The sequence below is a fragment of the Rhinichthys klamathensis genome, unplaced genomic scaffold, assembly GCF_029890125.1.
Source record: "Rhinichthys klamathensis goyatoka isolate OS25496 unplaced genomic scaffold, OSU_Roscu_1.1 h1tg000040l_1, whole genome shotgun sequence".
In the NCBI taxonomy this organism is placed as follows: domain Eukaryota; kingdom Metazoa; phylum Chordata; class Actinopteri; order Cypriniformes; family Leuciscidae; genus Rhinichthys; species Rhinichthys klamathensis.
In genome coordinates, this window is record NW_026606587.1 from 10,200,828 (window position 1) to 10,220,637 (window position 19,810).

Genomic DNA, 19,810 nt, shown 5'->3' on the forward strand with positions numbered 1-19,810 from the left:
GTTATTTGCCAAGGCAACATTTTTAGTTTATCTAATATTTATATTTTATTTCAGCTTTACTATTAATAGTTTTTTATTTTCTATTTAATAGTTTTAGTTTTGGTTGTATAACCACAATTAAACAACACCGGTGTTATTCCAAAGAAAAAAAATTCTTTGGAAAGGTTCTGAAACACCTTTCTGTTTCGGCTACCTACAAACTCACTCCATATTTTGGTAATAAGTAGAAGTACTAAATTCCACTCAGCATGTTTTTGTGTTGAATTTCAGAAATCTCAGAAATAAAATGAGTTGCAAATGTTTCATGTTGACTAAAGACAATCATATACAACATATAACAATGTGATGGTAATTATAAAATTGCTCTCTTTCCACTAGAATTCACCCATTCCAGCAAAACTCCCAGAGCCAATCAGAGCCAGCGAAGCCGTGGCCAAGAAGAGTCAAAACAAAGCCAGGTGAGACTTTTATTTATCTGTGTGGTCACAAATGTTTTTACATTTTTATTACATAATTTTTTTTTTGTCTTTGGATGCATATAGTGGTGCAGGGATTATGTGAAATAAGGTTTTTGGTAAACATAACTTGACAAATAGTTTTGTTCTACAGCGTAAATTGCACGCACACACTCACACATTCTTATTTAGGAACTTATTAGAAACAAATGTTTTTTTTAATAAGCATAAAATCTTCAAAATTCACGTTTTCGATATGGGTGTGTGCAGTTTACGTAGTAGAACAAAACGTTCAAGTATAGTCATGTTATGTTTACCACAGACCTTTTTTTACTTATAAACTGAAAAACCCCATTATAAAAACCCATAGGAAAATCTCGATTAGTCTTCCAGGTTTTGACGTCATCCCTGCAGCATTCTTATATAGTGGTAGTTCTGACTTGTCTTTAACCTTTTTTTTGTCATTCAGGCTCACTGATCCAATCCCCACTCTTGAAACGTCCATAGCGCCACGGCAACGTCCCAAGGCTGGCCAAGCTCAACCAATCGCAGGCATCCTGCCCATCCAACCAGCACTCACCCCTCGCAAAAGAGCCAATGCACCTGCAGGACCCAGCCAGCCAATCAGTGAGTGTTCATTTATGCTCCTCCATCCAAAATCAAACACTATCTAGGCATCACCAGCAGAACAAACCCGTTTGTGTGGCTACAGTCCTTCATCTCTTCGTGCTCGCTTTCTTTTTTTCACTTTTACTCTCGTCCCCTGGCGACACTTCACCTGTTGTATTGACCGGCATGCGTCTTTGGCTGACACACATGACTCTAGTATTCCCACTGGTTCAATCAGTGTGTTATTAGAGAGAGCTTTTAAAACCTCTCTATTGAGCTCCTGACACACTGAATCCTACTGAGCTGACATTTCACTTCTTGTTTCTGGTCAGTGCTAATTAAAGCATTACACGGTTCATTGATAATGAATATACTGACGTATTGGTATCCTCCTGAAATGTTTTAGCACCAGATTATCCGGGTCTGTCTTAATTTAGGATGACGTTTCATTTTTATCAAGTAATTTATTATAGCTGAAAATGCAAATGCTGCACAAAGTAACAAAATTGCTACCACACAGACTAAAATGTATTTTTAATATACAAAAACAGAAGCAAAGACTGCAAAAAATGTGTGTATAGCAGTTTACCAAAAATAGAAGTTTCAAATAAGTGCTATTCTTTTCAACTTTCGATTTATCAAAGAATCCTGAAAAAAAATGTAGCACGGTTTTCACAAAAATATGAAGCAGCACAACTGTTTTCAACATTGATGATAATCATAAATGTTTCTTGAGCGGCAGATCAGCATATTAGAATGATTTCTGAAGGATCATGTGACACTGAAGACTGGAGGAATGATGCTGAAAATTCAGCTTTGATCACAGGAATAAATTATATAAAGTATATTAAAATAGAAAATGTTCACAATATTACAGTTTTTTTTTCTGTATTTTTGATCAAATTCATGGCGCTTTGGTAACCATAAGACACTTAAAAAAAAAAAGAAAAAGAAAAAAAGAAGACCAACCCCAAACTTTAGAATGGTAATTTAAGTGAATATCTGGTTATTGGAAATCTGAATAAAACACGTGGCTTATACCTGTATTAAACATAATTCCTTATTTCAACACTTTGTATGATGTATGTATATTTGGAATATGTCATGTAAAGACATTAACCTGTTGACCATAACTTGCTGATTAAAATACTGTGTAGAATTACAAAATAATGCTGAGTAATAAATAATAACAGTGAGTTTCAGTGAGGGCTTCAAGTAGAGTAACTATTTAACGTATATTGAATAGAGACAGATTTAAAAATATATATATATTACTGGAAATATCTAATTAAATCACATTATTTATTTCCAGACTCTTGGTCCATTCAGAAGGCACAGACATGACATGCAACATACATAAAACCAAAAATGCAAAATACAAACAAATATTGTGGTTTTGTTTTTTAATTTGTGTTTTTCTATTTGTTCACAGGTGTTAACATGGCTTCCCAGCCTGTTTCTCTTGCCCAATCACAGGTTCCTGTCGCTCAGCAACAAGCCACTCCGATTCCATTACAGGCCACGCCCTCTCCACCGCAGACCACACCCCAGCACACACTGTTTGTACAGCAGCAAAATACAGCCTTCTTTACTGCTCAACAACAGGTAACTGCTTCAAAAAAAACAACGTGGATATAATCTTACAAATTATATAATTTAAAGTCAACATGAAATCAGAATTGACCATATTTACTTTCTTACTACACATTTGTCTTACTGTGAACTTTATCCTCTGCAAACGCTCTTTTCATAAGCTCATCAAATCCAGATAGATCACATTAAGTCCTACCTTGCATTTTTCCCCTCATCGAATACCCTATTATCCTCATAAATATGTGACATTATGGAAGTAAAACAGTTGTGATTTTGGTTTCATGTGAATTTAAGAATAATCATCTCTGAAATGCTACGTAGTGGATTTTAATTTTTACATTTGCAAAAAGAAGAAACGTTTTTGTACCATGTGATGTCAATTGTTGCACCTACCTCCTATTTTAGCAGCATCACTCAGCGCAGACGAGCGCCATTCCTGCACAAACGGTTGCATCATCGTCCACCCCTGTTTCTACACACGCTAAACCTAAGAATAGGGCTCCCCCTCCACCCATACACCACCCGCAAACCAACCTCTTGACATTATCAGCAACCGCACAGACAAAAAGCAAAGCAACGGCCTCAGCTCCGCCTGCAGAGTGTTCACATAGTAATAACGTAGATGGTGATATCCCGGCCCAACCTAAAACCAAAGCTATGGCACCTCCACCCCCTTCAGCACATGCCTCCACCCCTCCCACCTCAGCACCATCCGCTGACTCTGAAGTGGACCCAGTGCAGAGGGTAACCCTCCCAACATCTGTGTCTGTTCTGTTAGAGTGATTCTCTTCACTTTCTAGAGCCTTTATCCTCTGCTTGTGGACTTGCCATGCACCTTCAAACTTGCTCATAGGGGATTCATTGCTGTAAAGATTTTGTTCATGCATTTTTTGCAAATTGTTTCTAAGATTTACATTGTCATAAAATCAGTAGGGGTTGACAGTTACTGTATAATTATACCTGCAGGGCTAGGTGTCATGTACAACACAAGTGGAGTTCTATATAATAGACCTTAGTCAGGGCTGTCGACATATTGAATTTTATTTAGATAAAAATGAAGCTGTGAGAGATAGACTTATAGTCTTTACAATGGCATGCACCGTATAAAGGTCCTAAATCAAATGTAGCTTGTAAACTCAACTAGGGCTGCTGGATTGATAATAATAATAATTTTACTTCTTTAATTTTACAGCTGATATACAATTCAAATACTATATTCTTTCTTAAATACTTTTTTTATTTTACATTTAAACATTACAAACATTTTTTATTTTTTTATTTAATAGTAGTAGTAGTTATGGAAGCTTGTTTCCGCCACAGAATACAAAATAAAAAAGCTAATTGCGACTTTTTATCCCACAATTCTGACTCTTTTTTTTTTTTCTCTAATTTCTCCAATTGCGAGTTATAAAGCCCAATTCTGTGGGAAAAAATACTTTCTTTTAATTTAATTTACTTAAACTAGACAATGACTTTCTTCTAGAGCTGCTGTAAAGCCAAAACAATCAATTGTTGCATTCATTTCTTGTCATCACTGTAACTTTGAACAATCTGTATTATAAAAAGCGCTATATAAATGAAGGTGACTTGACTTTACTTGACTACTCGCATCTAAGAAAACAGTTTCAAACACTCTGAAATACTTGGTGTATATTTATTTAATTAAATATTGCACGGAAACGGTTTCGTCAGCGGGTCAACTGGCCCAGTACAACAGTACAATCCACTGAAAACAGCATATGTCTATCCCTGACAGCCTCGTTTTAATTTCTGTTGAAAATGATATATGGCGCTACCCTGACTAAAATCTATATCTTTGTCTTTAAACATCTGAAGTTCATCTTTGTTAACTCTCATGTCATTCCAAACACATCTCATTTGTTGTTCTTTTGTAAAACATGAAAGGAGAAATTTAGCAGAATATTCTCATAAAGTGAAAGTACAAATTTAAAAATGTGATTCAGGGAAAAGCCCTCTGCTCTATTCTTAAGTTTAATTTGTGTTTGTGTATTGGTCGCAACACCTAAGTTTGGCACAAAGGAGATTTGAGGGCAATGGCATAGTATTTTTAGAAGATTTTCAATGAATAACGACTTACATTTCGGTCTGTTCCTGTGGCTTCCAAAGAGCTGAAATATAGAACATGAATCGTATGCACTACTTCAATAAGGCTTTGAAGCACAAGGATTTTTGGAGCACAATAGCCCAAGTCCATATCCTCTTCCATTGTGGACAAAATGTAAAAAAAAAAAATCATCATACGGATTTGGAATAACATGAGGGTGAATAAATTAAATGTACTAAATGTCCCATTCATCTAACAACAGACATTTAACCTTTCAAAGGTGAACCTTTGGCATTTTCTTATTTCACAGATCAACTTTTTTCAACAAATCAGTGAGATATCAGATTTGTCTTTTTTTTTTAAAGCTCTCTTTCTGTACCTTTCAAAGACAAAATGACTCTTTTGCAATTTCAGAAATTAAATTCCCTCATAAATATTCTTCAGCCTCCACAGGCTTTAATGTTACTTTGTGTTTATACCTTTCTTTCTGTAAAAGTCCATCGCTGGAAGTCGTGGGATGCATAAAGTCGGATCTTTGACTCCACCCTCTTCTCCTAAGACCGCCCCAAAGGGAGGCCACAGACGAATTCTGAGTGATGTCACACACAGCACCATATTTGGAGTTCCTGTGAGCAAGTCCACTCAACTGCTTCAAGCTGCTGCTGCAGAGGCCAGCCTTAATAAGTCCAAGTAAATCAAGAAAATACTTTATCAATAATGTTATATTTCAGTTTGAACCTTTACATTGTCCAGCATTGGGTAAAGATTGTATTGGATTAAGCACTACATTGACAATAGCAGTCATTTTTGACCGCGAACAGTACAAGTGTGACTATTTTTTTTCAGGACCATTTAACCTTTTCAAATCATGTCCAAGGTTTTGTGTGTGTGTGTGTGTGTTCACATAGCAAGTCCCAAAACCTTTACCAAGTTTTGTACCATTCCGATGAAGTAAAAAAATCGACAAAAAACAAAACGTTAAATTTTTCAGTCAAAAACAGCACCAGAGGGTTAAGCTGTTTAATATTTTTTTCAGCAGGGTTGATTCATTATTTTTTGATTGCTAAAGATTTAAGGCCAATCACATTTATCTCTCAACAATGTGACATTGGTGAAATTTTGACTTCAATTCAACACACTCAGTTGGCCGAAAAGGCTCAGATGGGGTTACTACTAGTGCCAGAACACACTGCAAAACCTGGGCCGCCAGATGCTCAGCAACAGCCCTACATCAGTAATGGTCTTTTTACACAAAATCGAATTGAAAATGCAAATATTTATTTTCAAGACTTGACACCTCTCTCATGCAACATGCTGAGATCATGTGAGAACAATGTAGCATACTGCTGTTTTATATATTTATTGTGGAGCGATGCTCCGCAGACAGACCAATGTCTTAGAATTTGTCATGGTTATGGCATAATCACCTTAAAGGTACAGTATCAAAAGCAACCTTTTTAATTATAAGAGTCAGAGAGAAAAATTGACATCAAAACCAAATTATGAGCTTTGGTGCAAGAAACCTTGAAGTTGAACTTTTTAAAGTTTGCATTGTGTTTTTTTTTCTCCTGCCGGCTGTAGGTCAGCTAGCACCACTCCCTCTGGTTCTCCATGTTCATCACAGCAGAGTGTTTATCAGTCAGGGGGGGCTTCAGGACCCTCTGCTGGAGCCTCAGCATCCTGGAACCCTTTTGGTGATGACAATTTCTCCAAACTCACAGCAGAAGAGCTGCTAAACAAGGATTTTGCCAAATTGGATGGTAAAACCAATGTTTTCGTTTGATATCAAGTCCTCAAAGTCATTTTAGCACAATATTTATTTATCATATGTTATCCTGCACACTTTATTTAAGCAAACCTCTACAGAGGGACTTTAGTAACACTTGTGTGTGTGTTTCCAGCTAAGATGGCAGAGAGATCCTGTCCTGAAAATCTGATTGCTGGGTTCCAGTCTGTGTCTTCCAATAAAGGCTTTCTTCGGGGAGGAGGTACAGTCTGTTTATCACTCTCTCTGTCTGTCCCAGTGCTTGCTGACAGTCTGTTAATGCTTAAGACAGAACTGCATTGCAAAATTATTCAAAGCAATGTGATGCCACAAATACTGTTAACTTCTACTGAACCTGGAACTGATTCAACCAATGGGTGCTGCCAGAGTTTCAGGATGGGGGATAGTCCTCCACAATTTACTGCAAACTCTGGAAATGGAATGGCAGTTTTTCACAATCCTTGTTATTCCCAATGGATCAAGTCCCACCCTACATTTTTGTGTTGAATATCCTGTTTCACCCAGAAACATGCCACGTTGCAGGAGAAAAATGGGTTGTGAATGTTGATTCACTTTCAAAGTCTTTTGAGAGACTTTAAAAAGGCATTCAATGTTCTTGACCTCTTCCAGCCTTCCAGAAATAAAGTAACGTGCATTTCACCTGCTAGCAGCCTTGTGATAAGCCTTTCCTCTTCCTATTTATAGAGATACAGACAGATACGGCACTCTTTTTCCACCTGGGTTCTTGGTAACTTTGTGGATCCTTGTCAGTAATCAATTAAAGGGTCAATTCTGATCAAGATTGTTATTGGGTAATTTAAAACCTTTTAAAAGGTGTCGTGAATTTTTGTAGTGAAACTTTTTCCAATTTAGGGTTAGGGATTTAGACAAACTTTGATTTAGACTTATAGTCTTTGATGAGTGCTGTAACTCATCCTGAACCGCCATTTGCGCTACAGAAATGAATGATATTTGAAAGATTGCGGCTTATTGAGGAGAGGTGTGTTATTTGTTTACTAAAGTGATCAGTCTTACAGCTTTCTCCTAGTTGACGATAAAACTATCAAAATCCCATAGACTTGCATAGGAGGAGGAACCCGAGCCATATCCAAAGACCAGAATATCATAGAGACTTGGGGCCTGTGCTATTCTGAAATGTGTCTGTAAGCGACTGGATAGCAATGCCCTAGAAACTTCTTAGAACACCCTTATCTGTCACATGGTAATGGACTTAAAGGGTTCACCCTCCCAAAAAAAAAAAAAAAAAAAAGAGTATTGTCATATCATTCTCACCCTCAAGTCTTTCCAAACCCATGATATTTTTCTTTGAAACACAAATGAAGATATTTTTGAGAGTGATTTCTTTAGTCCATTCCACCTAAACTTTAAAGATTCAAAAACATTATAAAAGTAATCCATTAGAACTGAATGGTTTAATCAGTCTTCTGAAGACACACAATTACTTTATATGATGAAAGTTTAATTTTAGGCATTCTTTAACATAAAAACATTGATCAACACACAAACATAACTCATCAAATATGTTAAATGGAAGCTCAGATGTGCTTGCTTGATGCGTGAGAACCAATGAAGTTTGTTCTCGTATCAGGCAAGCAAATTTGAGATTTCGCAAGAATCACTGAGGTTTGATGGGTTATATGTTTGTGGTGGGTTGTTCAATTTTTATAGTTAAATAATATTGAAAAATAATAAAAGCCTTAAGTAAATGTATACCACTCTATACAACTATGGCCTTTTTGTGAAGCGTTCGAGTGTTACTGTTATTTAGTATTAATTTATCATTGATGTATTTGGTTTGTAAGAATTACAGGTTCTCATTTTGAATGCTATATGTGAAAAGTGCCATGCATCTCACATTGCCATTTAACCAAAAAAGACAATTATATTTAAACAACATATTCTGCTACATTGTATATAATGGCACATTATGGTGCATACATATTCTTTTAAATGTTATTTTATCTTTTAGATTTTTAGTGTTAGAATTTGTATGTAAAAGAGAAGCGTGTGTGATGATTCTCAGCAGAAAGCACAGAGGGTGGATTAACGCTTGAAAGTCTTACGTAAGCACAGTCTGGTAATCCTCTGAATCTGATGACACACACCAGATCATGCTGGGTAAATTAAGGCACAGGTAAACCTTTTGAGAGCCGCGGGATACACGGCCATGAAATTGGCAATCATGTGTACCGTAGCTCCATGGAGATCTGACACACAATTTTCCCAACAATAATTACAGTAGTAGCCATCTAGGGTCCAATTGAGACCTGTAAGTAATCATCTCGGAAAACCTTAGCAACTGCATAACAATATGATTAAAAGCCACTAAAAATGCCCAAGAAACTATGTAGCTATGCCCTGGCAGCCTTGTTGAGTCTGTTTACTCAGAGTAGGAGTGGTGTTCTCTAGGATTTGAAGACCATCCTTGATTCATTTATATTTAAAGGTTGATGGTTTGCTCTCTGCCTTAGTGAAAGGGGGAAAGCGAGCGTTCTGCTGTTCTGTGACCTGAGTTCCCCCCCTTCTCTCCCCATACCCTCATCCCAAAGTCCTCCTTTCGATCATAAAGACTGTGAGTAAGACCAGCATTGTAACGAAGAGTCCGATTCTCAACTCATCCGCATGCATCTGGTTGAATGAAACCGTGACAGTTGCACCATTCCAAACGTTTGCCAGATTAACTAATAGCTTGTCTGGTAGTCGAGTACTGTACCTTCGCTCTGCTTGAGTTATAACCCTGAGCCTGTGAAGTATGGATTGTCTGTCTAACACGAATGATAAGTTTGTTTCAAACTGTAGTATACTACACCAGTGGTTCGCAATCCTGTTACTGGAACCCACTCCACAAAACTGCACATTTTCAATCTATCCCTAATCAGACAAATGAGATGTTCAAAATGTGCAGTGCTCGGGCCCCAGGAACAGGGTTGAGAACCTTTCTGCTACACGAGCCCAGTACAGCATTTCACACAGTGTGCTCTGTTTTATACTGCATGTTCTAGCAAATGTGGTGGGCCATTTGGCTATTTCAGGCATTCAGAAAATAATATGAAGAAAGGGAGCAAGTAGTATGCCATGCTTTGGGTTTTCAGTTAGTATGTGCTCTTGCATTCTTGTTTTTTTTTTCCACAGGATTATCTATGATTAATGCTTAAACTGTCTTAATAAATGTTCTTTTTCCTTATAAGCAACACTTTTGACTTAACCAAGTCCTGCTCATGGAGGGACACTGACCTGCAGAGTTTGGCTCCAACCCTAATTAAACACACCTGAAACAGCTAAGCAAGGTCTTCAGGACCTCTACTAAAACTTTCAGGCAGGTGTTTTGGAGCAGGTCAGAGCTTAACTTGGCAGGACATTGTCTCTCCAGGAGCAGGAATTGGACACCACTCACTTAAAGGGTTAGTTCACCCCAAAATGAAAATTCTGTCAGTAATGACTCGCCCTCATGTTGTTCCAACCCCGTAAGACTTTCGTTCATCTTCGGAACACAAATTAATATTTTTGATTAAATCTGAGAGCTGGATCACTCCTCCATAGGCTTCTTAAGGGATCGAAACTGGCCGGCCCAGAAAATTTAAAGACATTGTTAAAATAGTCCGAGTGACTACAGTGGCTCAATCTGAAGTTTATCAAGCGACGAGAATACTTTTTGTGCACAAAAAACAAACAAAAATAATGACTTTATTCAACTAATCATTTCCTTCTCTCTGGGCCTCTAGATTTCACGTAGTGGAACTGTGCAACGGTTCTGTGTTATACGTCACGCGTAGGCTCACTATTGGCCGACACTGGTCATGTGTGTGATAGTAAAGGCTGATTTATACTTCTGTGTCGGACCTACGCCGGAGCCTCTACGCTGTAGACTACGCGTTGGTTTTAATTTATACTTCTGCGTCGTTGTCCGCGTTGATGCACGCAGAGGGAACATGTGAAACCCGAGGGAGCGGTTCTAACAGACCAATCACAGCGCTTGCGTCCGCGTAGAATTGACGCGTTGTTACATTTTTGGAGAGGTGCATGTCAGGATACGCCGAAGGGTACGCGCGCTACACACCGCCTACGACGTAGCTACGGCGGGAGGTCGACGCAGAAGTGTAAATTGGGCTTAAGCCTACGTGTGACGTACAACCTAGAAGCGTTGCGCAGTCTCACTACGTGAAATCTCGAGGCCCAAAGAGAAGGAAATGATTAGTTGAATAAAGTCGTTATTTTTGTTTGTTTTTTGCGCACAAAAAGAATCCTCGTCGCTTGATAAACTTCAGATTGAGCCACTGTAGTCACTCGGACTATTAGCGATGTCTTTAAATTTTCTGGGCCGGCCAGTTTCGATCCCTTAGAAGCCTATGGAGGAGTGAGACAGCTCTCAGATTTAATCAAAAATATCTTAATTTGTGTTCCGAAGATGAACGAAAGTCTTACGGGGTTGGAACAACATGAGGGTGGGTAATTACTGAAATTTTCATTTTGGGGTGAACTAACCCATTAAATCTCCTCTCCACACTGTATACTCTCCTGTCCTTACTGTTTCCTCTCTCTGCTCATAACTGAGTCTCCTCCTCTCCTCCTCACTGTCTCTTCTCCTCTCTCTCCTTACTGTTACCTTTCTCTTCTCCTCTCCTCACTGTCTCTTTTCTTCCTCACTTCCTTGTCTCCTTCTCACTGTCTTCTCTCCCTTCTCTCCCGATTTAATCTCTTCTCTTCCTCACTCGTTCCTTTCTTTTACTTTCCTCACTCTCTTCGTTTCCTCTTCTTACTGCCTCTATTCTCCTCTTCTTTCTTTACTGTGATCTCTACTCCTTTCATGTCCTGTCCTCCTCACTGTCTCCACTCTCACTGTTTCCCCTCTCCTCTCTTTACTGTCCCCTCAATATTTTCTTCACTGTCTCTTTTCTTCTGTCTTCTCTTCTTGTTGTCTCAATCTCTTCTCCTCACTGTCTCTACTCCTCTCTTCTGTCCCCTCTCCTCAATGTATCCTCCTCTCTATCTCTGTTCTCCTCTTTGTCTCATCTCCTTCTCACTGCGGTCCTTGCTGATTCTTCACCTCCTCTCCTCTCCTCTCCTCTCCTCTCCTCTCCTCTCCTCTCCTCTCCTCTCCTCTCTCCTCTCCTCTCCTCTCCTCTCCTCTCCTCTCCTCTCCTCTCCTCTCCTCTCCTCTCCTCTCCTCTCCTCTCCTCTCCTCTCCTCTCCTCTCCTCTCCTCTCCTCTCCTCTCCTCTCCTCTCCTCTCCTCTCCTCTCCTCTCCTCTCCTCTCCTCACTGTCTCCCCATTTCTCCTCCTCATTGTTTCTTTTCTTTTCTCATTTATTTTCTCCTTACTGTCTATTCCCCCTAAAGTCCCATCTGCTCTCTTCTGTCTCCTCTCCTCAGTCTCCTCTTTTCATCTCCTTCTTTCATCTCCTTCATCACTCTCTCCTTGCCTAACTCTCCTGACCTTCTCACGATCTCTGTTATCCTCTCTTCTCTTTACAGTCTCCTCTCCTTCTTTCATCTCTTATCTCCTCACTGTCGCTCTGCATTCTCCTCTCTATTTTATCGTCTATTCTTCTCTTTGTCCCCTCTCTTCCTTTCATCTCTTCTCTACCTCACTGACCAATTTCTTCTCCTTTCCTCTCCTCATCTTTCATTCCTTTCTGTTTCTTCTCTTCCCTTCTCCTTGCTCTCTCCTCACTGTTTCTTCTTTCTTCCCTTCTCCTCACTGTCTCCTCTTCGCTCATGGAGTAGAGAAGTTGATTGAGGGTTTGAAGTCTCCAGAGCCCTCTTCCTCCCTGATCCTCCCTGACCTTCCCTTGAATGACCCCTTCAGCCCTGCAGACAGTAGTCATGGTAACCAGCCGCTTGTCTGTTTATTGTTGTTTTTGTTTTTTATTGCCCATAACCCCACAACTGATGAATTGCCTCACTGGCCTTCATTGGTGTTTTAATGGTGATTGTTTTCTTAGTTCAGCTCAGAGTAACTCCTGGATCGTCCCCATTTCTGACTTACTCCTTTCTGTCTATTCTTATAACCCCACTGCGGTTTCATCTCTTCTTCGTCTGTATAGTTGTTGTAAACGTTGTCTTCATCAGGCATCTGTATGTCTTTGAATGATCTGGTTTAAAGAGTGCTGCTTGATGCATGGAGTGAATTGACATCACCAAGACCATCTCTCTCACCTTTACATTTGCTGCGTAAAACGTCAAATTTGTCTCTTTTCTTTTTTTTCTTTCTGCAGTTGGGACGAATTCTCTGATCCCTGGTCTGGATCCTCTACAGACTGATCCTGGGTCAGCTGCACTGCCAGGTCAGCAATTCTGTAAATATTCTCCTTTTATACAGTGGCTCACTGAAGCACTGAATCTGCTGACATTGGAAAAATCTGCAAGGTGTTCTGGATGACATTATCACTGCCATTTTATCAACCTCCATTGAAATAATTACATACCATTGTTATTACTCCAAGTATTACATTTTAGTCAAAACTGCTACCGAAGCATGGATAGTGTTGTCGCAGTTCTTTTTGGTAGGGTTACTTTTCTCACTGATCGGCTGGATCACCGTTTTGTGATTACTGTACAAGGCTTAACATTTTATAATTTTATTAAGATTGGTTTGGCATATTTTCTGCTCTGTTTCAGGTATCAGTCTTTGAAGTTATTAGATTTTCAGCCCAGTGTTTTCTATGTACCATGAAATGGAGCAGGATCTTTGGTCCATTAGAATCCCTTTATTCACTGCGGTGTTCTTAAAAAAGGGAATCAATAACAGTAGTTCAGTTCCACTGATGAAAAAATGCTGATACTTTCTGCACAGTAACCACATGACCTCATCTGTCCTTGTTAGCAGTGAAGCAACTTGTCATCGCTTGTTGATGATAACATGTGGATGGTTTGGTTGAATGATGAGTAATTAATTATTTTGGCAGCAAAAAGAATGGCACGTTGTTGGTCATGCTGGGGTGATGACCTACAGAATATTCCTTTAAAAGCCTCAAAGTGCTGTGTCACCTTTCTTGATCTCGCAGTCCAGTTTGGACTGTGTTGTTTTCTGTTTGTATTGTGTGTAGAGCCACCTGGTGACTAAATAGCAAACTACATCCCAGTGTGTATCAAATACATTCATGGGTTATTCCCAGTGTGTCTTATTGTGGGCCTGTTGGTTGTAGTTGTACTACAGCCTATGCTGTAGCACTTGTAGTTAATATTTGTTTTATTTGCATCACTGACATTGTTATGGCCCCTAAAATTTATTTTGAAGCTTGATAGCATATATTCAGTAATAGTCATTATTTTTTACAGGAATATTTTTTTTACTCTTTCAAGTGGTTTCAGGCCTCAAACATAATTTGCAGAAGTGTGAGAATTCAGACACAAGTGTTTGGCCGCTGTACATATTTAAAGTGTACTCTTACATTACTCTAGTGGTACAAACCGTAATAATGGAATCCAGTAATAAAAATAGAATTTACCGTATAATGTGGCAATATGTGGCAGAATTTGAATGAATAAATAAGTAGGACTGAATACTTAATCAAATCACGAGACAGGCTAGTGTCTGTGAATATTAAATCTCAAAGATACTGTTATTTAAATATGAAGCGTGTATGTTCTGCTTGTCTCTGTGTGAATGAGTGAATAAATTACAAAATGAGGGAACAGATGAAAAACACCTATGACGATTAAATGAATGTCCATGACAACAAATAAGAAGCGGGAAACTGAAACAAAGGAACACAGGAACTACCGAATACAAACTAAAAGTCCATCAAAACACAACTTCCCGGAAGGTGCGACCTTGCAGCGTGAAGAGGAGATGGTGAAGAGATAGTAGGATGACAAGACCCCAGCGGTGATGATGGTAGATGCCCGGCGATGCAGACCCAGAGCTCAGCAGGGATGGCAGCGGAGCCCAGGTGTTGCTGTGGCTTACCACATCCTGCAATGGAGGCGGGGCCTCAGGATCCCAGGGCACAGACAGAGAGCCGATGGTACAAAGCGACATCGCTGGCATTGGAGACCTAGGTGAAGCCGTGGTGACGAACGTCTGAGGCGGAGGCGGAGCCAGAGTGCCCGAGGACTCAGGCAGAGTCGGTGTGACAGAGAATGCAAGGCCGAGGGTCTCTGGTGGAGCCAAAGGTGGGAGGAGCCAAGGCGAAGCCGAGAGGTCGATGGGCCAAGGTGGAGCGAAGGGATCCGAGGCCGGAGGCAAAGCCACAGGATCCTCTCGTTTGGGCGAGGCTGGTTGTTGCAAAACCTGAGGCTTAACGTCACAGCAAGGCGTTCCAGGGAAGACAAAGGGCTGCTAGCATCCAGCAGAGGCGGGGCTTGAGGACTGGCTGAGCTTTGCGCTGAGGATGATAGAGGTAAACTTGATGTGATCAATAACGGTAACTCCACTTCCCAACAAGTCAACGAAACAGTAGATAACACCTGGTGGGAGGCAGTACCTCCGTATCCATGTCAATCAGCTAGTCCTCGATTTTTCCACGTGCATTCCCTCAGCTGCTGATGTTGTGGGCTCACACCCCAGGTCAGACTCACTCTGGGGCTCCTGTTCCGCTGCTATTGTCGGCACTGTCCTCTTATCCTCGGGATTTGGCTCATTCATCGTGGCGGGCGGTCGTTCTCCGTCTGCAGGGGGAACTCGCAAATTCTCTGCGGCTGAGGGTGTTTGTGGGTTGGGCTCTTGGTCTGGCTGTGTTCTGGAACTTCTCCAGATACCTGATGATGGCCTCCCTCCAGTTAAGGCCTGAGGTGTCTGGGAGTTCTACTGGGTGGTGGTAGTTCGCTAGCCTGGTAATACCAAACTTCTTGTTCGGGCTTCAGTTTGCAAATGCCGGGAATATTCTCCACAACAGAGCGAATTGCATCCCGTATCTCCATATCCGCGGTCGTTTTCGATTTCCCTAACCTAAAATACAATTTTAAACTCTGCGCTTAGTGTCTACGTCACGGCTCTCAGCCTGCCCTCTGTTCGTTGATTGGTCGGCTGTTTTCAGGCCGGAGGAAAACTGAGAGAGAGGTCGCCATCTCAGACTGAGTACAGACGCGAACTGAAATTGAGCGGAAGTACGAAGTCTGACGTAGTCAGGCTAGTAGTTCGCTCCGACTCAGAACAATGATTTCAGGGTCTTGTTGTCGTAGAGACAGGTGACTGTAAGAGGGTAGAAACCCTCCATGTATTCCAACAAAATGTGGCTTCTCTGGGCCACCGCAGCAAATCTCGCTGCATATTCCATTATCATTTTCAGTGGTCGCTTGTTCTATTACGGAGACTGAAGATAAAGACAGACATACAGAAGGCAGGCAAAGATTAAACGTGGTTTAATAAACAAAATCCGGACTAGGGTAACAGTGTGTCAAATGCAAACACAAGCATAAACACAATTAACAACTGACAACTGAAGGAAAAACAGAGCAACTTAAATACTGGCTAAATGAGGGAACATGAAAAACATCTGTGATGATTGAATGAATGTCCATAACAACAAATGAGAAGCAGGAAACTGAAACAAAGGAACACATGAACTACCGAATACAAACTAAAAGTCCATGAAAAGAAACACAAATGAATATCTGTGATGTATGTAAATATAATAATATATACACCCACCTAAAGGATTATTAGGAACACCTGTTCAATTTCTCATTAATGCAATTATCTAATCAACCAAACACATGGCAGTTGCTTCAATGCATTTAGGGGTGTGGTCCTGGTCAAGACAATCTCCTGAACTCCAAACTGAATGTCAGAATGGGAAAGAAAGGTGATTTAAGCAATTTTGAGCATGGCATGGTTGTTGGTGCCAGACGGGCCGGTCTGAGTATTTCACAATCTGCTCAGTTACTGGGATTTTCACGCACAACCATTTAGGGTTTACAAAGAATGGTGTGAAAAGGGAAAAGCATCCAGTATGCGGCAGTCCTGTGGGCGAAAATGCCTTGTTGGTGCTAGAGGTCAGAGGAGAATGGGCCGACTGATTCAAGCTGATAGAAGAGCAACTTTGACTGAAATAACCACTCGTTACAACCGACGTATGCAGCAAAGCATTTGTGAAGCCACAACATGCACAACCTTGAGGCGGATGGGCTACAACAGCAGAAGACTGTTGGGTACCACTCATCTCCACTACAAATAGGAAAAAGAGGCTACAATTTGCAAGAGCTCACCAAAATTGGACAGTTGAAGACTGGAAAAATGTTGCCTGGTCTGATGAGTCTCGATTTCTTTTGAGACATTCAGATGGTAGAGTCAGAATTTGGCGTAAACAGAATGAGAACATGGATCCATCATGCCTCGTTACCACTGTGCAGACTGGTGGTGGTGGTGTAATGGTGTGGGGGATGTTTTCTTGGCACACTTTAGGCCCCTTAGTGCCAATTGGGTATTGTTTAAATGCCACGGCCTACCTGAGCATTGTTTCTGACCATGTCCATCCCTTTATGGCCACCATGTACCCATCCTCTGATGGCTACTTCCAGCAGGATAATGCACCATGTCACAAAGCTCGAATCATTTCAAATTGGTTTCTTGAACATGACAATGAGTTCACTGTACTAAAATGGCCCCCACAGTCACCAGATCTCAACCCAATAGAGCATCTTTGGGATGTGGTGGAACGGGAGCTTCGTGCCCTGGATGTGCATCCCACAAATCTCCATTAACTGCAAGATGCTATCCTATCAATATGGGCCAACATTTCTAAAGAATGCTTTCAGCACCTTGTTGAATCAATGCCACGTAGAATTAAGGCAGTTCTGAAGGTGAAAGGGGGTCAAACACAGTATTAGTATGGTGTTCCTAATAATCCTTTAGGTGAGTGTATACACATACATAAATTATATAAACTCGTTTTAAGTTCGATTGGCATCACAAGCACTAGTTCTGACACATTTTGAACACAACATCATGTGAAATCAAGCTTTCGTAGAGTATGTTGTGGGTCTCATTCACTTCTGCTGCAGAGCTACTCACTGATTTCTCATTGCCACCTTCTACCCATCCTCTTCATACTTCTCTTGCACTCTGTTTTATCTGTCCCACCTGAACCTTGTGGAAGTCTTTTTGTTTGGAACTCTCTCTTTATATTCTCAATATTGTATTATTGTTGTCACTCATCCTTCTGTTCTCTATCATTCTTTATTCTTCATGCTTGCCCTATGTCCTCCAGAGTCCCTGGTTGGACAGGATTATCTTTTGGATGGGCCGCTTCTCTCCCTCCCCTCCACTGGGGGTCTAATACTGGCTTCATCCCCCTCATCTCTTCCTGCACCATCTATGGACCAGTTTACCACTACTGCTTTGAGCAGTGGACAGTCCCACCAGGGTAAGAACCGTATGCATACTTACCTCAGTTGTAACAAGCCATAGATTGTAAAGTTTAATGTTTGATTTTTTTTTTTTTTTTTTTTTTTTTTTACAAATAGCACATTTTGGGGAAATAAATTCATTTAAAACAAAAAACAAAAAGCCCCTTTGGCTTATTTGGCTTATACTAATACTAATAGCTATGCAAGTTCGATTTCACCCATTGCTGCAATCCAAATTGTGTCCCAAGCCAACTGTATGCTTTTCTGTCACTATCTGATGCTTTCCTGTTGGTCAAATCAATAGAACATAGCACTAGCCAGCAACATCAAGGTCAAAGGTTCGATTCGATGGGTTCAGTTCTCAGGGAATGCATGAGATGGTAAAATGTAAATCCCTAAAGCCTTTGAATAAAACGCATCTGCCAAATGCATAAATGCAAAAGCATTGAGGTACTTCTAAAATGTCAGTTTTCTCTGTCAGTTCAACTACTGTCATAAACTTAATGATATTTACAACTTTTTGTCTCCACTCCTGATATGAAGCAGCACAACTGTTTTCAACATTGATGATAATAAAAATTATTTCTTGAGCCGGAATTCAGCATATTAGAATTATTTCTAAAGGATCATGAGACACTGAAGACTGGAAAAGTTTTGCCAACACATGAATAAATTAAAATATAAATATTTTCAAATAGAAATCGGTTATTTAATTGTAATTATTTTTCACTATATTACTGTTTTTACTGTATTTTTGAAGATAAATAAATGCAGCCTTGGTGAGAGACTTCTTTCAAAAATATTTAAAAAATCTTACTGACACATACAACATAAACATAAAGCATTGACAATGAGAAGCAAGTATGTAACAAGACACAATCACAGCCAATCAGGACATATTTAATGTTTCAATTAGTCAGTGGAGTATGATTTTGGACCAATGAGATTCGCAATGGGTGGAGCTTCCCAATGAAACACAGCCAAAAATAGAAGCCAATTTGAATCAGCCTGTGATAAAAAGTTTTTGTTTTTGCAGAGCAAATAAACAAAATTGGCCTAAACTGCCAGCTAAAACGATGAAAATTTGTGCTCAGACAAATTAAAAATAGGGTAGGCAATTTTCGGAGAGGCTAACAATAGCGAGCTAGCTTTGAAAGCACAAGATCCCATCCTCCCTTCAGAGCATCTCCAAAGCCACACCTCCTTCAAAACACATGAACACTTGAGACGGTGTTAAACTATTTAATGTCTCACAGCACATAACATTACAATAATAATGAACATAAACAACTTAAAGAGCGTTGACCTGTACCACCTGACTGCTGCAGATTAATTTCAGCGTTGATAGTGTTGCCATTGATATGCATAAGTTCGAGTCACGAACCGCTCCGAGTATAACGTCACAGGTTTCCATCTCTTCCAAATTAGTATGGCGTGTACGCAACTTAAGCTTGTTGTTTTGGTTGAGTAGGAACTGTAAAAGGCGTCTGCTGTTTCGGTTGCGGTGCTTGTGACTGACGCCTGTCTAACTCTGCATAGCATGAAACGCACTGATGATGTGTGATGTCTGCGCGGAGGTATGGAAATACATACATTGACAGCCAGTAGGACATTGTATCATTGCATTTGGAACGAGGGGAATGATTGGACCAACATTTTTGTATACAGACGATGTACATTTAGACCAAATCTGGAACAAATTGCTTACCCTGCCTTTAAGCACTTAAAGGTGAACTAAGTAACTTTTTTACCTTAACCGAACAGCTTTGGAGTCATTGTAATGTTTATATTACTGATTTCGTGTTGAATGGTGGTTGTCTCGCACCCCCCTGGTGCCTGTGAGCCGCAAAACCACCCTTGCAACTTTGGGCCGGTGGGCCGTATACATGTGGTGTTCGAGGCGCGCATACAATACAGACTGCCGACAGTTAAACAGGGCGCGCGCAGCTATTAAAGGGGCCCTACTTTATTTCCACTCGTTACAGCGTCCATTCTACTGAACAGGTACCGGTGT

At 40.3% G+C, this 19,810-nt stretch overlaps 1 protein-coding gene across 10 annotated transcripts in view; it reads left to right on the top strand.

Annotated features, from left to right (window-relative positions):
• Window positions 1-19,810, top strand: part of aak1a (AP2 associated kinase 1a) — an 81,517-nt gene that overhangs the window by 41,723 nt on the left and 19,984 nt on the right. For 3 of the 10 annotated variants that reach the window (XM_056246812.1, XM_056246805.1, XM_056246807.1), the window contains exons 9-17: window positions 379-458; window positions 925-1,082; window positions 2,497-2,669; window positions 3,063-3,401; window positions 5,219-5,412; window positions 6,304-6,482; window positions 6,624-6,710; window positions 12,232-12,333; window positions 12,723-12,791. In XM_056246812.1, the coding sequence (XP_056102787.1) occupies window positions 379-458; window positions 925-1,082; window positions 2,497-2,669; window positions 3,063-3,401; window positions 5,219-5,412; window positions 6,304-6,482; window positions 6,624-6,710; window positions 12,232-12,333; window positions 12,723-12,791 (1,381 nt within the window). Of the gene's footprint in view, window positions 1-378; window positions 459-924; window positions 1,083-2,496; window positions 2,670-3,062; window positions 3,402-5,218; window positions 5,413-6,303; window positions 6,483-6,623; window positions 6,711-12,231; window positions 12,334-12,722; window positions 12,792-17,657; window positions 17,814-19,810 lie in introns of all 10 variants that reach the window. The other 7 variants (XM_056246811.1, XM_056246803.1, XM_056246806.1 and 4 more) reach the window with 5 other exon arrangements.